Genomic DNA, 18,288 nt, shown 5'->3' on the forward strand with positions numbered 1-18,288 from the left:
TGTTGATATAAGTGCAAGGACAAAAAAAACAGCAATGTTTGCCATCAACAAATAGGAATTTTTAAAAGATGCTTTTTTCTTGGCTGTAGTGATTTCTGCTTGGCGCTATACAAATGCCTTTATTTCAACAATGTTTTCTCCTTGTTTCTGAGAGGGGAGCTTTGGGAACAGGCTTAGTACAATGTGTTGCTTGAGACTTTTAAAATGCAAATAAGTCTTTCAATTCAAAGTTCAGAATATTCTTCTAAATTTAAGCGATATCTACTGTAAAATTTTGGAAAGCAATCTGGCAAAGATTGTTAAAATTAAAAATAATAATCCCTCTGGCTATGAATATGACAGAGCACGTCGTGACGCTAACATCTGTCGACTGTTTCCTACGTGCCAGGCACAAGGCTAAGTGTTTGGTGAGGCTGGTCTCATTTAATCCTCACAACTCAGTGAGTAGGTGTGTTTTTATCCCCCATTTTGCCAACCAGGAAAGACTCCACTTTTCCCCAAACGTATGCGTGGAAACGTCACTGCTAAAGTGCATATCGGTTGCATTTAGAACATCACCAAGCCCTGACAGATGGGCTAAGAGCACAGGAAGAGCCACCCTTTCTGTACGCCAGCCACTGTGCGAGACCCTTGTCACAAAGCATTTCCTTGCAGCTCCTGTCCCCCGCCATTCCCAGAGAAGGAAACGAGGCTCAGAAAGGGCGCAAACTCATACTTGCTGAGATGGCTCTTGGCTGCCAGGCCTTATCCTAGGCGCCTTCCAGCAGTTTTCCCAATTAAACACATAAGGAAGGGCAGAAAATACAGATAATAAGCAAACATGGGGGGAAATGATCACCATCTCTGGTGGTTCAAAATTACAACTTGAAACATCAGTGAGGTACCAAGGGCACCTATCACGTTAGCCAAAGTTAAACGCCGATGGCAGTGACTTCATAGTGAAGCTAACTTATGTATGCATTGCTGCTGGTGCTTTTATGACCAAACACTAAATGAAGAAGCAGATTACGAGTGCACGGTGCTCTCTCTAAGGGGATCCACGTGCATGACGGGGACCCGGCAAAATGAAAACAGCTGGTGTGTTAGAGGGGATGAAATTTTTAATCTCTTAAGTTGTCTTTACTATTTTCTAATATTGTTTTTACAAGAAATAAAACTGGGAAGGAAAGAGATTTTTCTCTCCCCATTGCACCATTTTACAGCTGAGGGTTGCCTTCCTGACTTAAATAAATCAGGGATATCACCCATAAATGACGGAAAAGCCAAGATTCAGTCATTTTGAACTTCTGCCTTCACCTGAATTATTGAAAGTGTACTTTAAAGTAGCAAATTTGATGATCATTATTCAACCCCTTCATTTTCTTGATGAGGAAATAGAGGCCCAGAGACTTGGATTTCCTGGTCAGGGTCACGTAGTTGCCTGTAAAGCTGAGGCTAGCGCCTGTTGTTTCATTTTATAAACATTCTATAAAATGAAAATGCATATATCATTTATAAGAAAGCACCTTGAGGTGTTCTACGACCAGCACTTCTGACCCCTCATGTGTGGTGCTTTTCCCAGCACCAGCAAATTCCCCAATTCTCTGGACACCAGCTGGGTGTCCAACAATCCGATTCTGGCGCTACCTCCGTGGAGTTGGTATAGACCCCCCTGGTTAAGGGCTCAGTCCCGCAAGACTGTCCCCACTTCAGACATCCAGTCACAAGCCCCAGGCTGTCACCTGTGCTTCTGACCCACTGGCCATAAACCTGGAGCGCCCATGAGCGCCCCCTCAGCTTCAATAACGTGTTAGCACAGCTCACAGAACTCAGGGAAAGGACTTATTTATTATTACTGGTACATGGTAAAGGATCTTATAAAGGATAAAAATGAACTGCCAGGGGAAGAGGTACACAGGGTGAGGTCCCGAGCATGGAGCTTCTGTTCCCATGGAGTTTGGCGTGTGCACCCTCCCAACACACGCATGCCTTCACCAACCTGGAAGCTCTCGGAATCCCATCGTTTCGGGGGGTTTGTGCAGACTTCGTTAGTGAAATAATTGACCCCTGGTGATTGAACTCACCTTCCAGGCCCTCTTCACTCCCTGGAGGTTGGGGGTGGGTCTGAAGCTCCCAGTTCTCTAATCCTGCCTTGCTCTTTCTGGCCACCAGTCCCCAATCTGAGGCTATGAAGGGGTCCCCAGCCCCTAGTTATCTCATGCAAAAGACACTCATACAAAACCAAACATATATATATATATATTTATATATTTATATATATATATATATATATATATATATATATATATATATATATATATATTTCTTACCGTATCACACCAAAAATTCATCACTGAAGAAAATGAGTAGACCTCAGAATCCAAACAGTGGAGTAAGCATGTCCCTAGAGTTCATTCTAGAACTTGTGGTCGGGTATGTTGGCCACCGGTCTTGAGGTCTGGGCTCGCTCTCGGGCAGTGTTCTCACTGTGGGGTCCCCGGACCCCAGCTGCATCACATCACCTGGGGACTTGTTAGACACGCACATGCTCAGGACCTGTCCACAATGTAGTGAATCATGAACTCTGAGAGGGGAACCCAGCAATCCGTCTTTTCTTGGGCTCTCCAGGAGCTTCTGATGCACGCGAAAGGCTGAGAGCCAAGCTCAAAGGCAGTGCTTCTCCAAACTCCATGGGCATCAGAATCCCCTGAGGGTCCAGTTAAATTGCAGGTTCTGATTCTGTAGGCCTGGGGGGATGGGTTCAGAGAAAAAGCCTTTCTAACAAGCTCAGGATCTGTCAGTGCTGCTTCTTTGGGGACCACAGTCCTAGGAGCAAGATTCTACTACAGCTGCGTGCCCACAGGCAAGCTGTGAATGGGTTCCAGCAGCTCAGATACTGAACGTCCGCCCTCCGTGTCCTCAAGACTCAGTGTGGTGCAGGAGTAGCAGCTCGGGCATCCAATGAAGCTTGTGAGAAAGGCAGAATCTCAGCACCTCCCCAGACCCACTCAAGAAATCTGCATTTAAACAAGATCCTCAGATTTGTTTGTAACATTAATGTTTGGGAAGTGCTTCTGGAAGCTGCTAGATGCCGAAGTTGCTGAGCCAGCCTCCTCCAGCCCAGGCAGACTCAGACGCTACCCCAACGTGACTTCCAAATGTTATCACCTTCCACTTTCGAAAAAGGCTGGTGGCTCAGGTGTAAGAGGTGAAAACCTAGGGTTTCACCAGACACAAGAACCAAAGTGGGGATGCGGGGGTGAAAGAATGGGGAACAGTCATCATGCAGAACTATTTTTAAATGTGAAAGCTTTGAGAAATGAGGACTCTGCCCCGTCCCCACCAAAAAAAAAAAAAAAATTGATCTTGATAGTTTTTCCCAAGCAGTACAACTTCATCCCAGGGGGGTGGGTGGTTGGCAAACACTGAGGTTACTTTTACCCCCTCTAAACCTTCCCTCCCACCCCTGCTCCTGCTCCTGACCCTTCCAGAAACAAAGGAAGCAAGAAAGAAATGCACGATGAAGAAAGCGTTCTATTTAGAAGCATTTTAGAGCAATTGTCTACAGTATTAGTTTCCTGTTGCTGCTGTAACAAATTACCACACACTTAGTGGCTTAAAACACCACAGATTTACTAATTTACAGTTCTGGAGGTCAGAAGTCAGGGACTAGTTTCACTGGACTGAAGTCAAGGGGTAGGAAGGCTCGCATGCCTTCTGCAAGCTCTAGGAGAAAATAAATTCCCTTGCCTTTTCCAGTGTCTAGAGGTCACCTGCATTCCTTGACTTGTGGTCCCTCCTCCGTCTTCAAAGCCAGATGCACAGCAGGTTTAAACCTTTCTCCTCTCTCCAACTTCTGCTTCTGTCACCCCATCTGCTTCTCTGATTCTGACTCTTCTGTCTCCCTCTTTCCCTTGTAAGGACCCTGTGATGACTTTGGCCAACCCAGATAATTCAGGATCACCTCCATCCCAAGGTCTTTAACTTAATCACATCTGCAAAGTCCCTTTTGCTATGTAAGGTAATATATTCGCAGGTGCCAGGGATTAGGACATGAACGTCTTTGGGGAGCATTATTCTGCCCACCCCAGCTCCTTTTTAAACTTCCTCTGAAGGGTCTAGGGTGAAGGATGCCACCTTGCCAGGGGCTCTGCTAGGCTCCAGTGGGCCCTGTCTTGGAACTGGTGATGGTAATGGATGTGTCACTGCCTCATTCAGAGCTGGGAACAGTGCAGTAGTTCAGTGTCAGACTTCCCACTGTCAGCAGGACTCAGCTTAAGTTATTTATAGTGTCAATGGCTTGCCTTTTGCATTAAGTAACCATTTGCATTAAATGAATTTTTAAAATAGGAGCCGCTCGGTGCCAAGCTGGAGAGTGTCTTCTGTTCGTGGGGCTCACAGTGAGAGCTGAAAGATGCTGAATGAGTATTTTTATTTATCAGGCCCAGCTGCCCACACACCAACCACAGTTACATCTGAAATACACTTATCTCATGACGTCTCCGTTGAGGACCGGCTCTTCTTTCTTGCTCTCAATGACCAGATCCAGTGATGGGCGTTGTATAGGAGCTGGTCATCAAGGCCTTCCGCTGCTCAGAGGGCCGTGACCTTCAGCAGGAAGTCTGTGGATTCAGAGGCCCCTCAGCCCCTGGCCGTTGTGAATTTATGCTCACACATTTCCTTCTGGGAACCGGAAGTAATGATAGAGGTGCTCCCTGCAGCTGGCGCTGGGGGAACCCGTATTCCTTCAGCAGCCCTGAGCACCTGGGGACACGACAAGAAAAGGCCCAGTGCCCACCCCGCGGGAGCTTCCTTAGAATGAGGAGGAAAGAGTGATCATGCAGAGTGGCAGGTGTCACACTAACGTTAAGTAAGGGGCATCATGGGGACAGAGGAGGAGCCCCCATCCAGCCTGGGAGACAAGAGCAGGGGCTTGGAGAATGGGGAGTTAATAGGCACAGAGAGAAGCAGGATGCGTGGAGAGCACTAGGTAGGTGTAACCTATTAGTACGTATGTTACTGTTGTTGTTGTTGTTATTATTATTATTATTAACTTACTGTTGCACTCATGCTACACACAAAGGCTGCTGTGATCATAATAACACCTAACACTTAACCCAGCACTTACCACATGCTGTGCACCAAGGGTGTTCCATCCACTGACTTCTGTAATGCTCACAACCACCTCCTGAAGCAGTGGCCATCATTATACTGGAAGGAAACTGAGGCACAGGGAGCTGCAAACAGGGATGACACACCTGCAAGTGTTGCCCTTCCTCAGGGTCTGACTCCCAGAGCCCTGGCTCTGGGACTCACGATGCTCTGAGTTCTGGGTACCAGGTACCACGGCAGACACAGGCGAGGTGGAGTGAGTAGCAGCATGGTACTGGATAAAGGGTTCTAGAATCTTCCAATCGAGAGCTCTGAGTCTTGAAGAAGGTGAACAGAGCCCAGCCTCCATGTGCCGCGTGTGGAAGCTGTAAGAGGGGAAGGAGGAGGTGGGGACAGGTAGGGGGCAGGGGGAGGACAAGCAAGCCTTCCAGGGACAGGGCGAGGGGGTCCCCGAGTTCGCCGCTCCCCGCTGTGGTTGGTGAGTGGCTCCTGGGCCCCCAGCAGAGACCACAGCCCACACTTTGGCTCTCAAACCTTTGAACCTGGGAGGACAGTGCCCTTCGCGAGGCCGCCCCTGTATAGCACAGCAGGTGCCTTGGCCCCAGGGGAGGAGCGGGGACTCCCTAGGCTCTGTGGCTGACAAGCCCACGACAGATGGCCCTGGAGTGGCCGATTCGAGGTGGTGGAACAGACCAGCGCCAGGGCCTGGGTCCAGGGAGACATCCATGGACGCTCACAGAACGAGTCCCAGAGACCCCACTCCTGTACGCTCTCCCTCTGCCGCCTCTGTTACAGCCCCTCTTCCAGCCCCGGCAGCAATGGGCTCTTCAGGGTCTGGTACAACTTAGCAACAACTCGGTCCTTCCGACGACCCACCTGAGGCCTCCAGAGCTCCGTCTCAGCCCTGAAACTTCTTCACTGGGAAGTGAGGAGCCATGCAAAGGCTCTTTGGGCAGGCTTCCCATCCACGTATTCGGTTAACTCAACCTTGCCAGCGGGCGATTGGTGGAGATTCTCGCTCTGACGACCTGGGTGCAGCCAGCCTGGAGAGGGAGCAGGGAGAGCCTCAGGCCATTCTGAGGAATCTCCCATCATCACGTTCTTCTCTCTAAACGCCCTATAAAAAAAAGTCTTGATATCTGAGGGAAAATTGGGTGTCTTGGGCAAATCATTCCAAGTGCCCTGCCAAGTATTACTGGCTTTTATTGTATTCTCTTAGTTGTTTTTAGTTGTCCTGATTATACTTTAAGAATAGAGTTGTTGTTTTGTTTTTTTCTTTTTTTACTTTTTGGCTGTACCACGTGGCACGTGGGATGTTAGCTCCCCGACCAGAGAGCGAACCCTCACTCCTTGCAGCGGAAGCGTGGAGTCTTAACCGCTGGACCACCAGGGAAGTCCCCAGAGAATTTTGAGTTAGTCAGATTCCTCTGTTCTTAACTGTCACCAGCAGCCATGGTGAAGAGCCGGCAGGTCCAAATCCTGGTGCCACCGCTTAGTGACCATGTGGCCTGGGCAGTGTGCTCAGTCTTTCTGTTAACTATGGATAAAAACGAGACCTGTGGGGGCTCCCCTGGTGGCGCAGTGGTTGAGAGTCTGCCCGCCAGTGCGGGGGACACGGGTTCGAGCCCTGGTCTAGGAAGATCCCACATGCCACGGAGCAACTAAGCCCGTGAGCCACAATTACTGAGCCTGCGCGTCTGGAGCCTGTGCTCTGCAACAAGAGAGGCCACCATAGTGAGAGGCCCGCGCACCGTGATGAAGAGTGGCCCCCCGCTTGCCGCAACTAGAGAGAGCCCTCGCGCACAAACGAAGACCCAACACAGCCAAAAATAAATAAATAAATAAATAAATAAAACAGCACCAAAAAAACGAGACCTGTCACCAGAGCCCGTCGTGAGGATAAAATGAGTAATTGCTCGTAAAACACTGAGAGCTGAGGCTGTGCGTAGTAGGTGCTTTGTACGTGTTTCTAATATTGTTATTATTATTGTTTATCTAACTTTTCTCCTTCTTCCCTGGTCCCTGTTTACCTTCCCCTCTCCAGGAAAGCAGCCTAAAGTGTTTGACATATGACCTGCTTTCCTTGTAGACAGGCTTTTCAAGTCAGAATTAATTCCGGGCCACAAGTCACAGCTAACAGCCCATGATGCTGTAGTAACAATTCCCACGAGGGCCGTGTGAATTATGACCAGCTACAGTGAACGCCATGCTCTGGCCTAACAATGCAATTTACCCATAAAGTAAATTCCTTATAGGCAGATCATTTTTACTGACAGAGTTTATGTCTGGATCCTTAGTGACAAGCAACAGAAATTGATCCTGGCTGAGAACCTCACAGAATGACCAGCAGGTGGTGAGAGCTGGGGAGGTGCTCCTTTAATCCACGCCCTCTTACTGGAACCTGGCCTGAAAAAGCTTCTGTCATCTTCAGCATCAGTCTTCTAAGGCTGCCCTGGGCATCAATATCCAGAAAATGGGAAGAGTAAGTGGGGAAAAAAAGAGGGGGTCATGCAGGGGACATCTCATTGGCCAGGCTTGGAAGTAGCTCCAAGCCATTGGCTAGAATTCAGTCACATGGTCTAACCACAAAGGAGGCTGGGAATATCTTCTGGCCACGTGCCTCGGAGAGAAAAGGAAACAGGTTTAGTGATTAGCGAGCAGTCTCTGCAACAGAAAGCAAGCATGTGGTCCTTTCAGGTACCAGCCGTCCTCAAAGCTCCCACTACACAGGCTGCTCCAGACACTGAGACCCCCCCCACCACGTGACAGGAGATTGTGATAAATTGCCCTGTTATTTCACTCTTTAAGACGCCTTTCTTCTCTTAGGCAAGGGCAAGTCCCATTTGATACATAAGGCACATAGCTCTTCCTTTCGTTTTACAATCCGGCCCAAAGGGCAGGCGCACAGCTGGGTTCTAACACTGGCGGGAGCTTGGGGGGTAGGGGTGGGGAAGCAACGTACCCCCTTCCCTACCTGCCTATCTTGCTGTCTCAGTGCTGCCTCGAAGACCTTTCTTCTCAAGCCTACCAAGCACCTTGTCACGTCCTGCTCAGAAGTTGTTGCTAAGAGGGCTGGGGGCAGGGCTGGGGGGAGAGGGAGTGAGCGTTTCACGGGGACAGAGCTCCATTTGGGGAAGATAAGAAAGCTCTGGAGGTGGATGGTGGGGAGGGTGGCAGAGCAGTGTGAATGTGCTTAATGCCGCGGAACTGTGCCCTTAATAATGGTTAAAATGGTAAAATTGTGTATTTTACCACATTTTTTTTTAACGGAAAGAGCTATTGAGAAAAAACAACAGCTTGGATGACCGTCAAAGGGCATTATGCCAAAAGAAAAAAGCCAAACGCACAGGGCTAAATGCTGGATGGTTCCATTGATAAGAAGTTCTGGAAATGTCAACACTACAGGGGAAAAAATCCAATCAGTCATTTGCAGGAGCCAGGGTTACGGGAAGGCTGCTCATTGCAGAGGGGCCTGGGGGAGCCTCTGGGGGTTCCATATTGTGATTAGGTACAACTGTCTACACTGGTCGAAACACACCATATGTACGCTTAAAATGGATTTTTATTTTATGTAAATTATACTTGAATTAGCTGATGAAAGAAACTGTTACCTCAAAATTGTGGGCTTCCTGCCCCCGTTTCCCAGGGACCGGAGGGACTCCACACACCTATAGTTTCCCACATTTAGAGAGAAAACAACAGGGAGTCCCAAGAAGGGGCAGAGCCACTGGCGAGATGGAGATGGGGAGGTGGGTGAGGACAGGTAATGGGGTGTCGCAGGGCCTGTCCGGCCCCGGCTCTCCTGCGGCCTTGCTGGCCCCGCCCGGTGAGGTGCAGCCTGTCGGGGCCTCCTTGCGGGAAGCCGTCGGGTCTCCTCGGGGGCCATACTCTGTGCTCAGCCCAGTGGCCCACCGCTTGTACCTGAGGGCACCTTGGGCAGGCTGCAACACACCGCCCTTCCTATTCCACACTCTTCTGGTGCTGAGTCTGGAAAAGCAATGCAGGCTCAGCTGAACATTTCATTTCTCTTTACTTCCCATCCTTGCTGTTCTCTCAGCTCTGGCCCTTGTCCTGGTCGGGACCAGGCCCTGGGTAACGTGCTCCAGTGTGATATCTATCGAGAGGCGTCTGTGGGTGTGGGGAGCAGAGCACCAAAGTGCAATGAAAGGGTCTGCGCTGGGTTGGGCCCCCTGCACCCCAGCACCTCCCTCGAGGTCCCAGCCCCCAGGCCCGGCTCATTCCTTACGCTTCTTTCCTCTGCGGCCCCTTAGGGGTCCCTGTCCAACCAGAAGTCAGAAGGAACCTGGCTCATGAAAGTGAGTTCCTCAGTCACAAAGACAAATCACTGTTAAAGGCAGACCTCGTGGGGAGAAATTGCTCCCTTCTGATGGGCTCCATCCCCCTGCTGGCTGTGGATTCTGTAAACTGGGTGACCGACTGCAAGGGTTGGTTATGTCCCCAAAAGATACGTCCAGGTCCCAATCCCCACTACCTGTGAGTGTGCCCGTATTTGGAAACAATGTCTTTGCCAATTTCAGGAAGCTAAGGCTCTCGAGATGAGATCATCTGGTGGCCTTATAAGAGGAAGGGGAGGGGGATTTGCGACTCAGAGGCACAGGGGAGAAGCCCTGGAGGCGATGAGAAGATAGAGGCAGAGCCTGGAGTGAAGCGTCCACAAGCCAAGGAATGAACGGAGCCTCCAGAAGTTAGGAGAGAGGTGAACAACAGGCTCCCTCAGAGCCTCCAGAAGGAGCGGCCCTGCTGACACTTTGCTTTTGGACTTCTGGCCTCCACAACCGTAAGAAAATTAATTTCTGTTGTTTTGTGTTAGTTTTTTAAGGCAGCCCTGGGAAACTAACCCACCACCTCTCCTGGAGCTCAGGGCCTGCCTTGGGGAAGCCCCAGACGGGGATGGAGAGAGCAGGTCCTCATCCCATCCTCCACAGACATGTAGCAGCTCCGGGCCGGCCTCCAGCTGTTCAGCCCCAGCCTCTCAGTGACATTTTGATGGCAGTCTGGAAGATGAATTTGATGGTCTTTGGGGGTCCCTTCCAGTTCTCATGTATATGATGGCTTACCAATTTAAAGAGCCAGCAGAGCACAATAAAGTGGTGTTCAAACTTTTTTAAGCAGTGGAACCCTTTAGGTATCAAAGGGAATTATATGCCAAACCTTAACCTATGAAGTGGCGTCATCTGCTTGGAGCATGATGGCGGGGCTGTCCTGGCAGACCCGGTGAGAGGCCTCAAGCCCCACCCCACCCGCCGCCAGCCTCTCCCTCCGCACAATCGCCTCCAAATAGCCACTCCAGCCCTGAAGCACCTCCAAGGTCCTGGGAATTCCAGAACACAGCCTGAAGCCACAGGTGCTGGGGAACCTGCATCCACCCTGGAATCAGACACGGGGGTCTCAGTGCCAGCTCCACCAATGGCCACCAGGTGGCCTCAGACAAGTAGTTGCTTCTCTGAGCCTCAGTCTCCTCACCTGTAAAATGGGGATCCTATTTCCCACTTCCTCTGATATTTGGGGGGTTAAGTGACAAACGTAGGTGCCTGCAGCAGCCCACAACAGACATAACATGACTTCCTGTCTCTCCTCTTTTCTCACTCCGCTGTTCCTGGCCCTCCCCTGTCTTACCTGGGCCTCGACCTGCAGCTTCATTCTGAGCCGCCCCACTCCACGCACACTCCTGATAAACTCACAGCCGTGCCTTTGCACAAGCAGGTCCCTCAGTGTAGCCTGCTTCTCCCCTTACTTGCCCTTCACACACACACACACACACACACACACACACACGCCCTCCAGGCCCACCTGACAGACCTCTGTTCATCTTTCAAGACCACCCCAAGTGGCTCGGCAGCGGTAGTCACCCCACGTGTCCCCTGCAGGGCCGCCCTGCCCACACACCCTGCTGCTCTGTAATTTTTCACGTGATCCTCCTCTCACACTGTCTCCCCTTGTCGCTCCACTGAACTGTGCCCATTTCCAGAGCATAAGAGCACGGCAGGCCCTGCGGGTTGACAGTGAGCAGCCGTGCCCGCCCCTCCCTCACAGAGCCCTGGTTCTACGTGAATCGCGCCTGGCCCGAGCCCCTCGTGGAAATTCCCTTCCCTGTGCCAGTTGTTGGTCCAGGGCGTCATGTGACCCAACCTGCCCAATGAGCTGGAAGGGGCGGTGGGCTTCCCCTCCCTGCCCACACCCCCCGAGAGAGAAGGATGCTGTCCTGTGAGGATGGGATGCTTGGCCCTGCTGCAGTCACAATGTCACCAGGAGGGACCAGAAGAATCTCGGAGACACCAACACATTGTGGAGCCCCTGACACAACTCTGGAATCAAGTACTTCCAAGCTTCTTCTGAAGCTGGGTAATAAATATCTGTATTGTCTGACTATAAGTCAGGAATTGTTAAACACATTGCGCACCTCACTGGGTTGGTCCGGTGATTAAGTGGATTAATTCATGCCGACCACTTGGCACCTAAAGCAGTCCAGTCAGCCTTGATCTCCCACCATGTGTCCCCGTGCCCCGCGCTGAGGCTGCCCATGGACCCTCCACATCCATCTGAGGAAAGAGCACACGGGTTCTTATTGCTGACGACCGAGAGGAAGCACCAAGCTTGGGGCCGCTTCCCAGCACACGCCTGGGACCGAGTAGCCTAATATCTCATCACTGGCAAAACCCACGTGCAGGTGCGTAAAGTACCCGGTGGGTGAGGGTCACCACGTTTGGCCTGAGTCAAAGGTTACTGACTTGACTAGAAGGTAGGCTCACAAACGTTTGTCCCTTCTCACATTATCACTTTTCTGCTCTCATGATCTTTTTTTTATACCCAACTCACCTTAAAACAGTTGCCAACAGAGCCCAGGGCCGCGTGGCCCACACAGCACAGCCAAAAGCCCCGAGGCTCCAGCCCATGAGGCACTTTCCAGGTGGAGACTCTGCCTCCCGGCCTAGAGGTCCTGGTGCTCCGCAGGCGACTGGACAAATGTCCACTTGCACCCCAGAGCACCTGACCTTGCACGGTGGACATATAGCTACTCTTGGAAAGATAAGGGGATCGTGGACAAATGCGCATTAGGCAACAGGGCAGAGGACAGAACTGGTCTCAGAATCACGAGCCCCAGGTTTTGGTTCTGATTTTGTCACTGGCAAACTGGGGCACTTCGGAAGGTTCCCACAACATCACTGAAGCCCCTCCCTTGCCTGTGCAATAGGAGCCTGAGTTAGCTAGCCACTGGTAGCCTGCGAACTTGAAAACTGACTCCACCACTTGCTAATTGTATAACTTTGGGCTAGTTCTATGTTTGACCTCCCAAAGTTCCAATTTTTCTTATCTGTAACATAGTAAGGCATGATAATAATCCCGATTTTGTAAGCTTTACAAATAACACGTGTAAAGTACCCGACACAGGACGAGCCACACAATAGGCAAGCACATAGATATTCTCATCGTCATCACTTCTGGCTTTAGGAGTCTTAACCTCGTGATAGACTTGTGAGCCAGGCCAACACTATCACTTTTTAAACTCAAGGATCACAGGAGGCCTTGCCCCGTGGGGCTGGTGAATAAATCAGGGATGAATCCGGCACAGAGCCAGGGCGGCAAGCCCCGGCCCCTGCAATGTTGCCCAGACCAACTTCCTCCCGAGTATGGGAATTTAAAAAGACATCTAGGTCAGAGTCATAATTAGAAGTGACTGAGGGTCTTCCATGAAAACAGCAGGCTTTCGCTGATCAATAGCTGCCATTTATTTCAAAGAGAGGAAGAGAGAATTCCAAAAGGAGTCTGGGATTGGATATGTGTCTGGAGTCCTCAGCCTGAGGGCTGAGTGGGTGTTGAATAGCAGCCCAACCTCAGAACGGGAAAGATCCTTCTTCCTTCCCCACCAACCAGCCCCACCGAGGAGAAGTACCCACCAGTAAAGCCCCTCTAAGCCCAATGACTCCCCGCATTGGGAACCCCCAGGCTCTGGTCAGCCAGCCACCCTGGGACCAGCTTTCTCAAGATTTCCAGCGTCTCGATAGTAAACCATCCTTCTGCTTTTCTGTTCTGGAAACCAAGCCCCTCTGACATGACATAGAACTTTTTTATCTTCTCACTCCTTCCTCCTAGACAGCTACTTTGCAACCAAACAAATGTTCACGTACTATCCTCAGACCTTAAATGAAGCCCCTGTGGGATTAAAAAAAAAAAAAAAGTTGTCAGAAGTCCCAAAATCAGAGCCTTAGGAGCTCCTGATACTAAACTCATGGACACGCCAACCCAGCCACACGTGGGCATACGCCCTCTCAACGTGGCCTATGTACTACCCAAGCACCTCCAAATATGCATGAATATTTTTGCTTGTTTGTTGCATTCTGGTTCAATTCTGGTTTAATTCTGGTTTTTAGTTGGCCAATGGTTTCAGTTCACTTATCTCCACATCTGTGCTCCAAAAAAGGAACAAGAGAGTTGTTTCAAAAGGACCTTTCAAATCCAAGCTATGAAAACTCTGAATTTTTTCAAGGCTACTTTTAAACAGATTTTCATTATGAGCATCCTTGCGTGCATGCACATACGCTCCTCTGGCCAGTTGCTGTTCAGCAAAACTATGGCGGAGACGATGCTCATTTGCATTCCTCTGTCTCTTGTAGCTCTGCCCCCCAGTCAGGTTGGTGTCATGTGACCAGTGCTGGCCAATGAAATGTGAGCAGAAGTCACTCCTTTCATTCCAGGCTGAGGTAGTTAAGAACTGGTATGACCCTCCAGTTCCTCTTTTCCAGCCACAGTGGCCTCCATCTCCCTCATCTTCTGCAGATAGTGTAGCTGCAAGATGGAGAAGGGCTGCCTGACCCACCCTGTGAGTGAGATTCAAGCCTGGGACTGAGGGGTGTGGCTACTGTTTCAGCATCAGTAACTTGGACTAATGTAGGATTAGTCTTCAGACTGACTTCACCTTCATTCAAAGTAGATCATTCACTTTCAGTCCATTTCATGTTCTTAGAAGTAGGTCATTGGTGTAATTCATTATCCCACACTCATCTCTCGAGCTTGTACGGAGCCCTACCATGGGCCAGGCACTTGTGGGCCTGGGGTTAGGGAGCTGAGTAAATCCTTCCCCACATCTTCCCTAAAGGATTGTACAGTCTATTGAGGCAAGACAGACACACAGCCAATGAGCACTCCTGAACACATCTGTCTAGATGGTGTGAGCAAAATAATTATCTCCAGGGAATTGTCTCAAAGCTGTCATAGGTGCTGACAGGAGATACAGGAATCAAAGCATATACTTTCTTTGATCAGACTTAATTGGACAGATGTTCCACTGAACGATATTCAGTTAGGCTATTGATTCTTTAATTCCTCATCTATTAAGCACATAGTGACCCAGATCCATCCCATGTGTGAGAAAGATACCCCACCCCAGGAAACAGGTAAAAATATGACAATCAAACAAACTCATGGCAAAGTGTTCCTTCTCTCAAATTACAAAAACTTAAAGCATGCCTGAGGGCTCATTTTGTACCCACTAGGTTGTAAAAAAATAAAGTTTTTATATGAAACGTCTATATTAGTTTGCTCAAGCTGCTGTAACAAAGTACCACAAACTGGACGGCTTAAACAATAGAAACTGATTATTCCACATTCTGGAGGCCAGAAGGCCAAGGTCAAGGTGTCAGCAGGGTTGGATCCTTCTACAGATTGTGAGGGAGAATCTGTTCAGCCCACTCTCCCAGCTTCTGGAGACTGGCTGAAGCCTTTGCTGTTCCTTGGATGCTTTACCTTGATCTCTGCCTTCATCTTCACATGACATTCTCCCTGTGTGTGTACCTATCTCTGTGTCCAAATTTCTCCTTTTTATAAGGACACCAGTCATATTGGATTAGGGGCCACCTTCTCCAATATGACCTCATCTTAAGTTGATCATCTACAACAACCCTATTTCCAAATAAGGTCACATTCACAGGTCCTGGGGAGTTAGGACTTCAGCATTTTTTTATTTTATTATTTTATTTTATTTTATTTTATTTTATTTGTATTCAACCCATAACAATACCCAGCACTGGCAAGGTTGGGGTAAACTTGTATGCTTATACTGTGATGTTTCTAGCAATAAAATGTTAGGCACCTCTAAATTAGACCAGTGCTTGGAACACAGAAGGCCCTCAAGATATATGTTAAGTATATAAATGATGGCTCTGGGGACCACATGCCATGTAGATAAGATTGCCAGTTTTGCTCTTTTCTCACTGTGTGACCTCAGGCAAGTGGCTTCCCCTCTCTGGGCCGTAGCTCTCAACTATGAACTTGGGATGGTCATGCTTGCTGCTTTGTAGGACTAATGTAAAGAGCTAATGAGGTCGTATCTGTCAGATGCTTAGCAGAGAGATATGCAAACAAGTGCTTAATAAACATTTGATATTATTGTTAAAAAATGTTAGGGAAGTAACGTGCATCAGTAACTATCAAGATGAATACCCTTTGGCCCACAGATCTCACGCTCAGGAATGTATCTTATACCTGCTGTGCGGGTCAAATCTGGGTGTTAGCTTTTCCAGGGTCATACAGAGATGAACAGAAAGAGTCAAAGCAATAGCTTACAAAAATTATTCTAGATCCAAGTCATTGTAATTATACTTAAATATACTTATATATTATAGTCACGGAGGTTCATTTTCTACTGCTGCTAGAACTTTGATGGGAAAGTCTGAAAAGATCTGTCTTCAGGAAATAATCCAACTGAAGCTGAAGCCGCTAGATACAAAGATGATTGTTGTGGCATAGTTTCTATTCCCAAACTGGAAACAAAGAGACATTATTTATTCAGCTAATATTTACGGAGCACCTTCTATCTGCAGGGCTTTCTGCTAGGGGCTGGGGATGCAGTGGTAAAGAATCATTCTAGTCCCTGTTTGCAAAGAGCCTACAGTCCCAACTGGTGAATGTTTTCATGAATTTTATTCTTAACATGTTGGCATAACATGCAGGCATTTAATGGTAATTAAGAAAGATGCAAATACCATTTGAAATTCACAAAGATTAACTTCGAATGGTATCTACGTTATACTAGAACTATTTGAAATATGCATGCTTGTTGACTTTAATCTATTTGGTTCACTTCTGTTTGCTCCATAAGAACTTGTTGAACTAAATGAATGCATTGAGGACTGGCAGGTTATATGCAAAATCAAAAAATCAAAAAAGCAAGAGAGACCATTGTTGTACTTGGGCAATAGAATTATGAATATGTTTTCCAAAAATTTCCTTGATACAGTTGTTACTATAGTTTATTGAAAAGTAAGTTAATAAATTAAAAAAGAGAGTCCTAACTGCCTCTAGAACTCATATGTCAAGGGAATGGAAATCTTAAAGAAATTAAAAATAAAAGAACTTTGAGTCTGGGATGTCCCCAGGGCTGAGAGGCTGTGAACCTGGATCTTGGTCATTCTTCAATCCTCCCCAGGGCAGACAAGTCCGAGGATGTTGCGAAGGTCCGAGGGAGACGTGGTGAGGGTCTGAAGTGAGAAAGTGACAGGAGTGGTGAGGAGGATCCAATAGGAGAGAATTGCTCATCTTCTGTGCGAGATTCTCCACTCCAACTTCCTGAATGCTGCACTGGCTCTGCTCCCCTTCCTCTCTGTGCTTTTCTAGAAGGAGTGAGACTTGTTATCCCACATTTGGATGACTTCTAGATACGTTTAGAAAAGCTTATTTGGACAACGTTCTGGTATGGTCAACCAGTTGAGACAGGAAGACAAAATTTCTGCCTGTTTTGACAAAATACGTGCATGCAAATAAAACCCAGAATGAACTCTTAATATCCAATGGGCCTTGCAAGCCCCTTGACTGATGTGACTTGACAGCTCCCTGTCTCTCACTGCCCCCAACATATACCCAAGCGATCCAACCCCCAAACCTGATAGATTCTACCTAAAACCACATCTCAAGTCCTTCCACTCCCTCCACCCCATAGCCACCGAGTCCAAGGCCCCAGAAACTCTCGCCTGGATTCCTGCAACGCCCCCTACTGGTCTCACGGCTTCTACCCTTGGTCTCCCTGGTCCATTCTATGCACAGGAGCCAAAGAGATCTTTTTAAAAACACAACTCAGAGTATGTCACTCCTGCTTCGAGTGACCTTCAGTAGCACCCATTTCACTTAGGCTACGATACAGAATCCTTAACACGGACGGCAAGGCTCCTCACGTGCAGCTTCTGCCCGCCTCTCCAGCCCTTCTCCTTGCTGGACCCTCACGCACTTCACTGACCACATTGCCCTCTTTCAAGCTCCCAAATGAGTCAAGCTCTTTCATGCCTCGGGGCCTTTGCACGTGCTGTTCTTCCCGCCTGGAATGTCCTCTCCACACTCTGCCTAGCGAACAGATATTCATTTTTCAGCTCTCAGCTTAAAGTCATCTCCTTCAAAGGGTCTTTTCTCACCTCTTCATATGGATTAGAAACCCCTGCTACTACTCAGTACTTTCATACAATTATCTAAATACATAAATTTCTTGTTTATCTGTGCGAGTATTGGTTTAATGTCTGTCTCTCCCATTAGCTTATAACTTCTACGAGGGCAAAGACCGTGTCTGTTTTGCTTCTCATTGTATACCCACCCGGTGCCTAGCGAGGTTCATGGTGAGCCCTCAACATTGGATTTACCGAATGAATGATTCAATGAACCAACCCAGACATCAGTTCAATCACAAGAAATATTTCCTGGTTGTGTCCTTCATCTGTTGAATGCAAATTTATTCAACAGTTACACAATGAAGAGTAACAGAAACATATAATAATTCTTTTGCTAACATGGAGGATGTAGTCCAAGGACATACTTCTTGGTCTGACAGTTTATTGCTAGAGATAGAAGTGCAGCAGGCAATGAGATTTGGCCCAGGGTGCCAGATAAAGAATTGTCTTAGAAACATCATTAAATACTTTATAAATTAGGCAATTTCAGGCTGTGAGGGATAAAGACATACTCAGTTTGTCTCAGTAAATGGAAGTCTATCAGTTAGACTCTTAATATTGTATGTGACAGAGGACCCATCTCAAACCGCCTTGAACAACAGAGAGGATTTATTGGCTTCATAATGGAAAAGTCTAGAGACAAGTCTGTCTTTCTTAGGGAGAGGCTTGATGCTGGGGCCTAATGATGTCACCAGGACCAGTTTCTCTCTGCCTCTGCCCTGCTCTCCACCCGAGGCTTTGTTCTGAG

The 18,288-nt window shown here is 48.3% G+C and overlaps 1 protein-coding gene across 1 annotated transcript in view; it reads right to left on the reverse strand.

Annotated features, from left to right (window-relative positions):
* Nucleotides 1–11,283: 11,283 nt before the first annotated feature.
* KATNAL1 (katanin catalytic subunit A1 like 1) overlaps nt 11,284–18,288 on the reverse strand; it is a 192,223-nt gene continuing 185,218 nt past the window's right edge. Inside the window, exon 10 of the mRNA XM_082365179.1 lies at nt 11,284–16,586. Within this exon, the coding sequence (XP_082221305.1) occupies nt 16,447–16,586 (140 nt within the window). The 3' untranslated portion in view covers nt 11,284–16,446. The remainder of the gene's footprint in view (nt 16,587–18,288) is intronic.

This window comes from Balaenoptera borealis (assembly GCF_965194805.1).
Source record: "Balaenoptera borealis genome assembly, chromosome: 18".
NCBI classification, from domain to species: Eukaryota; Metazoa; Chordata; class Mammalia; order Artiodactyla; family Balaenopteridae; genus Balaenoptera; species Balaenoptera borealis.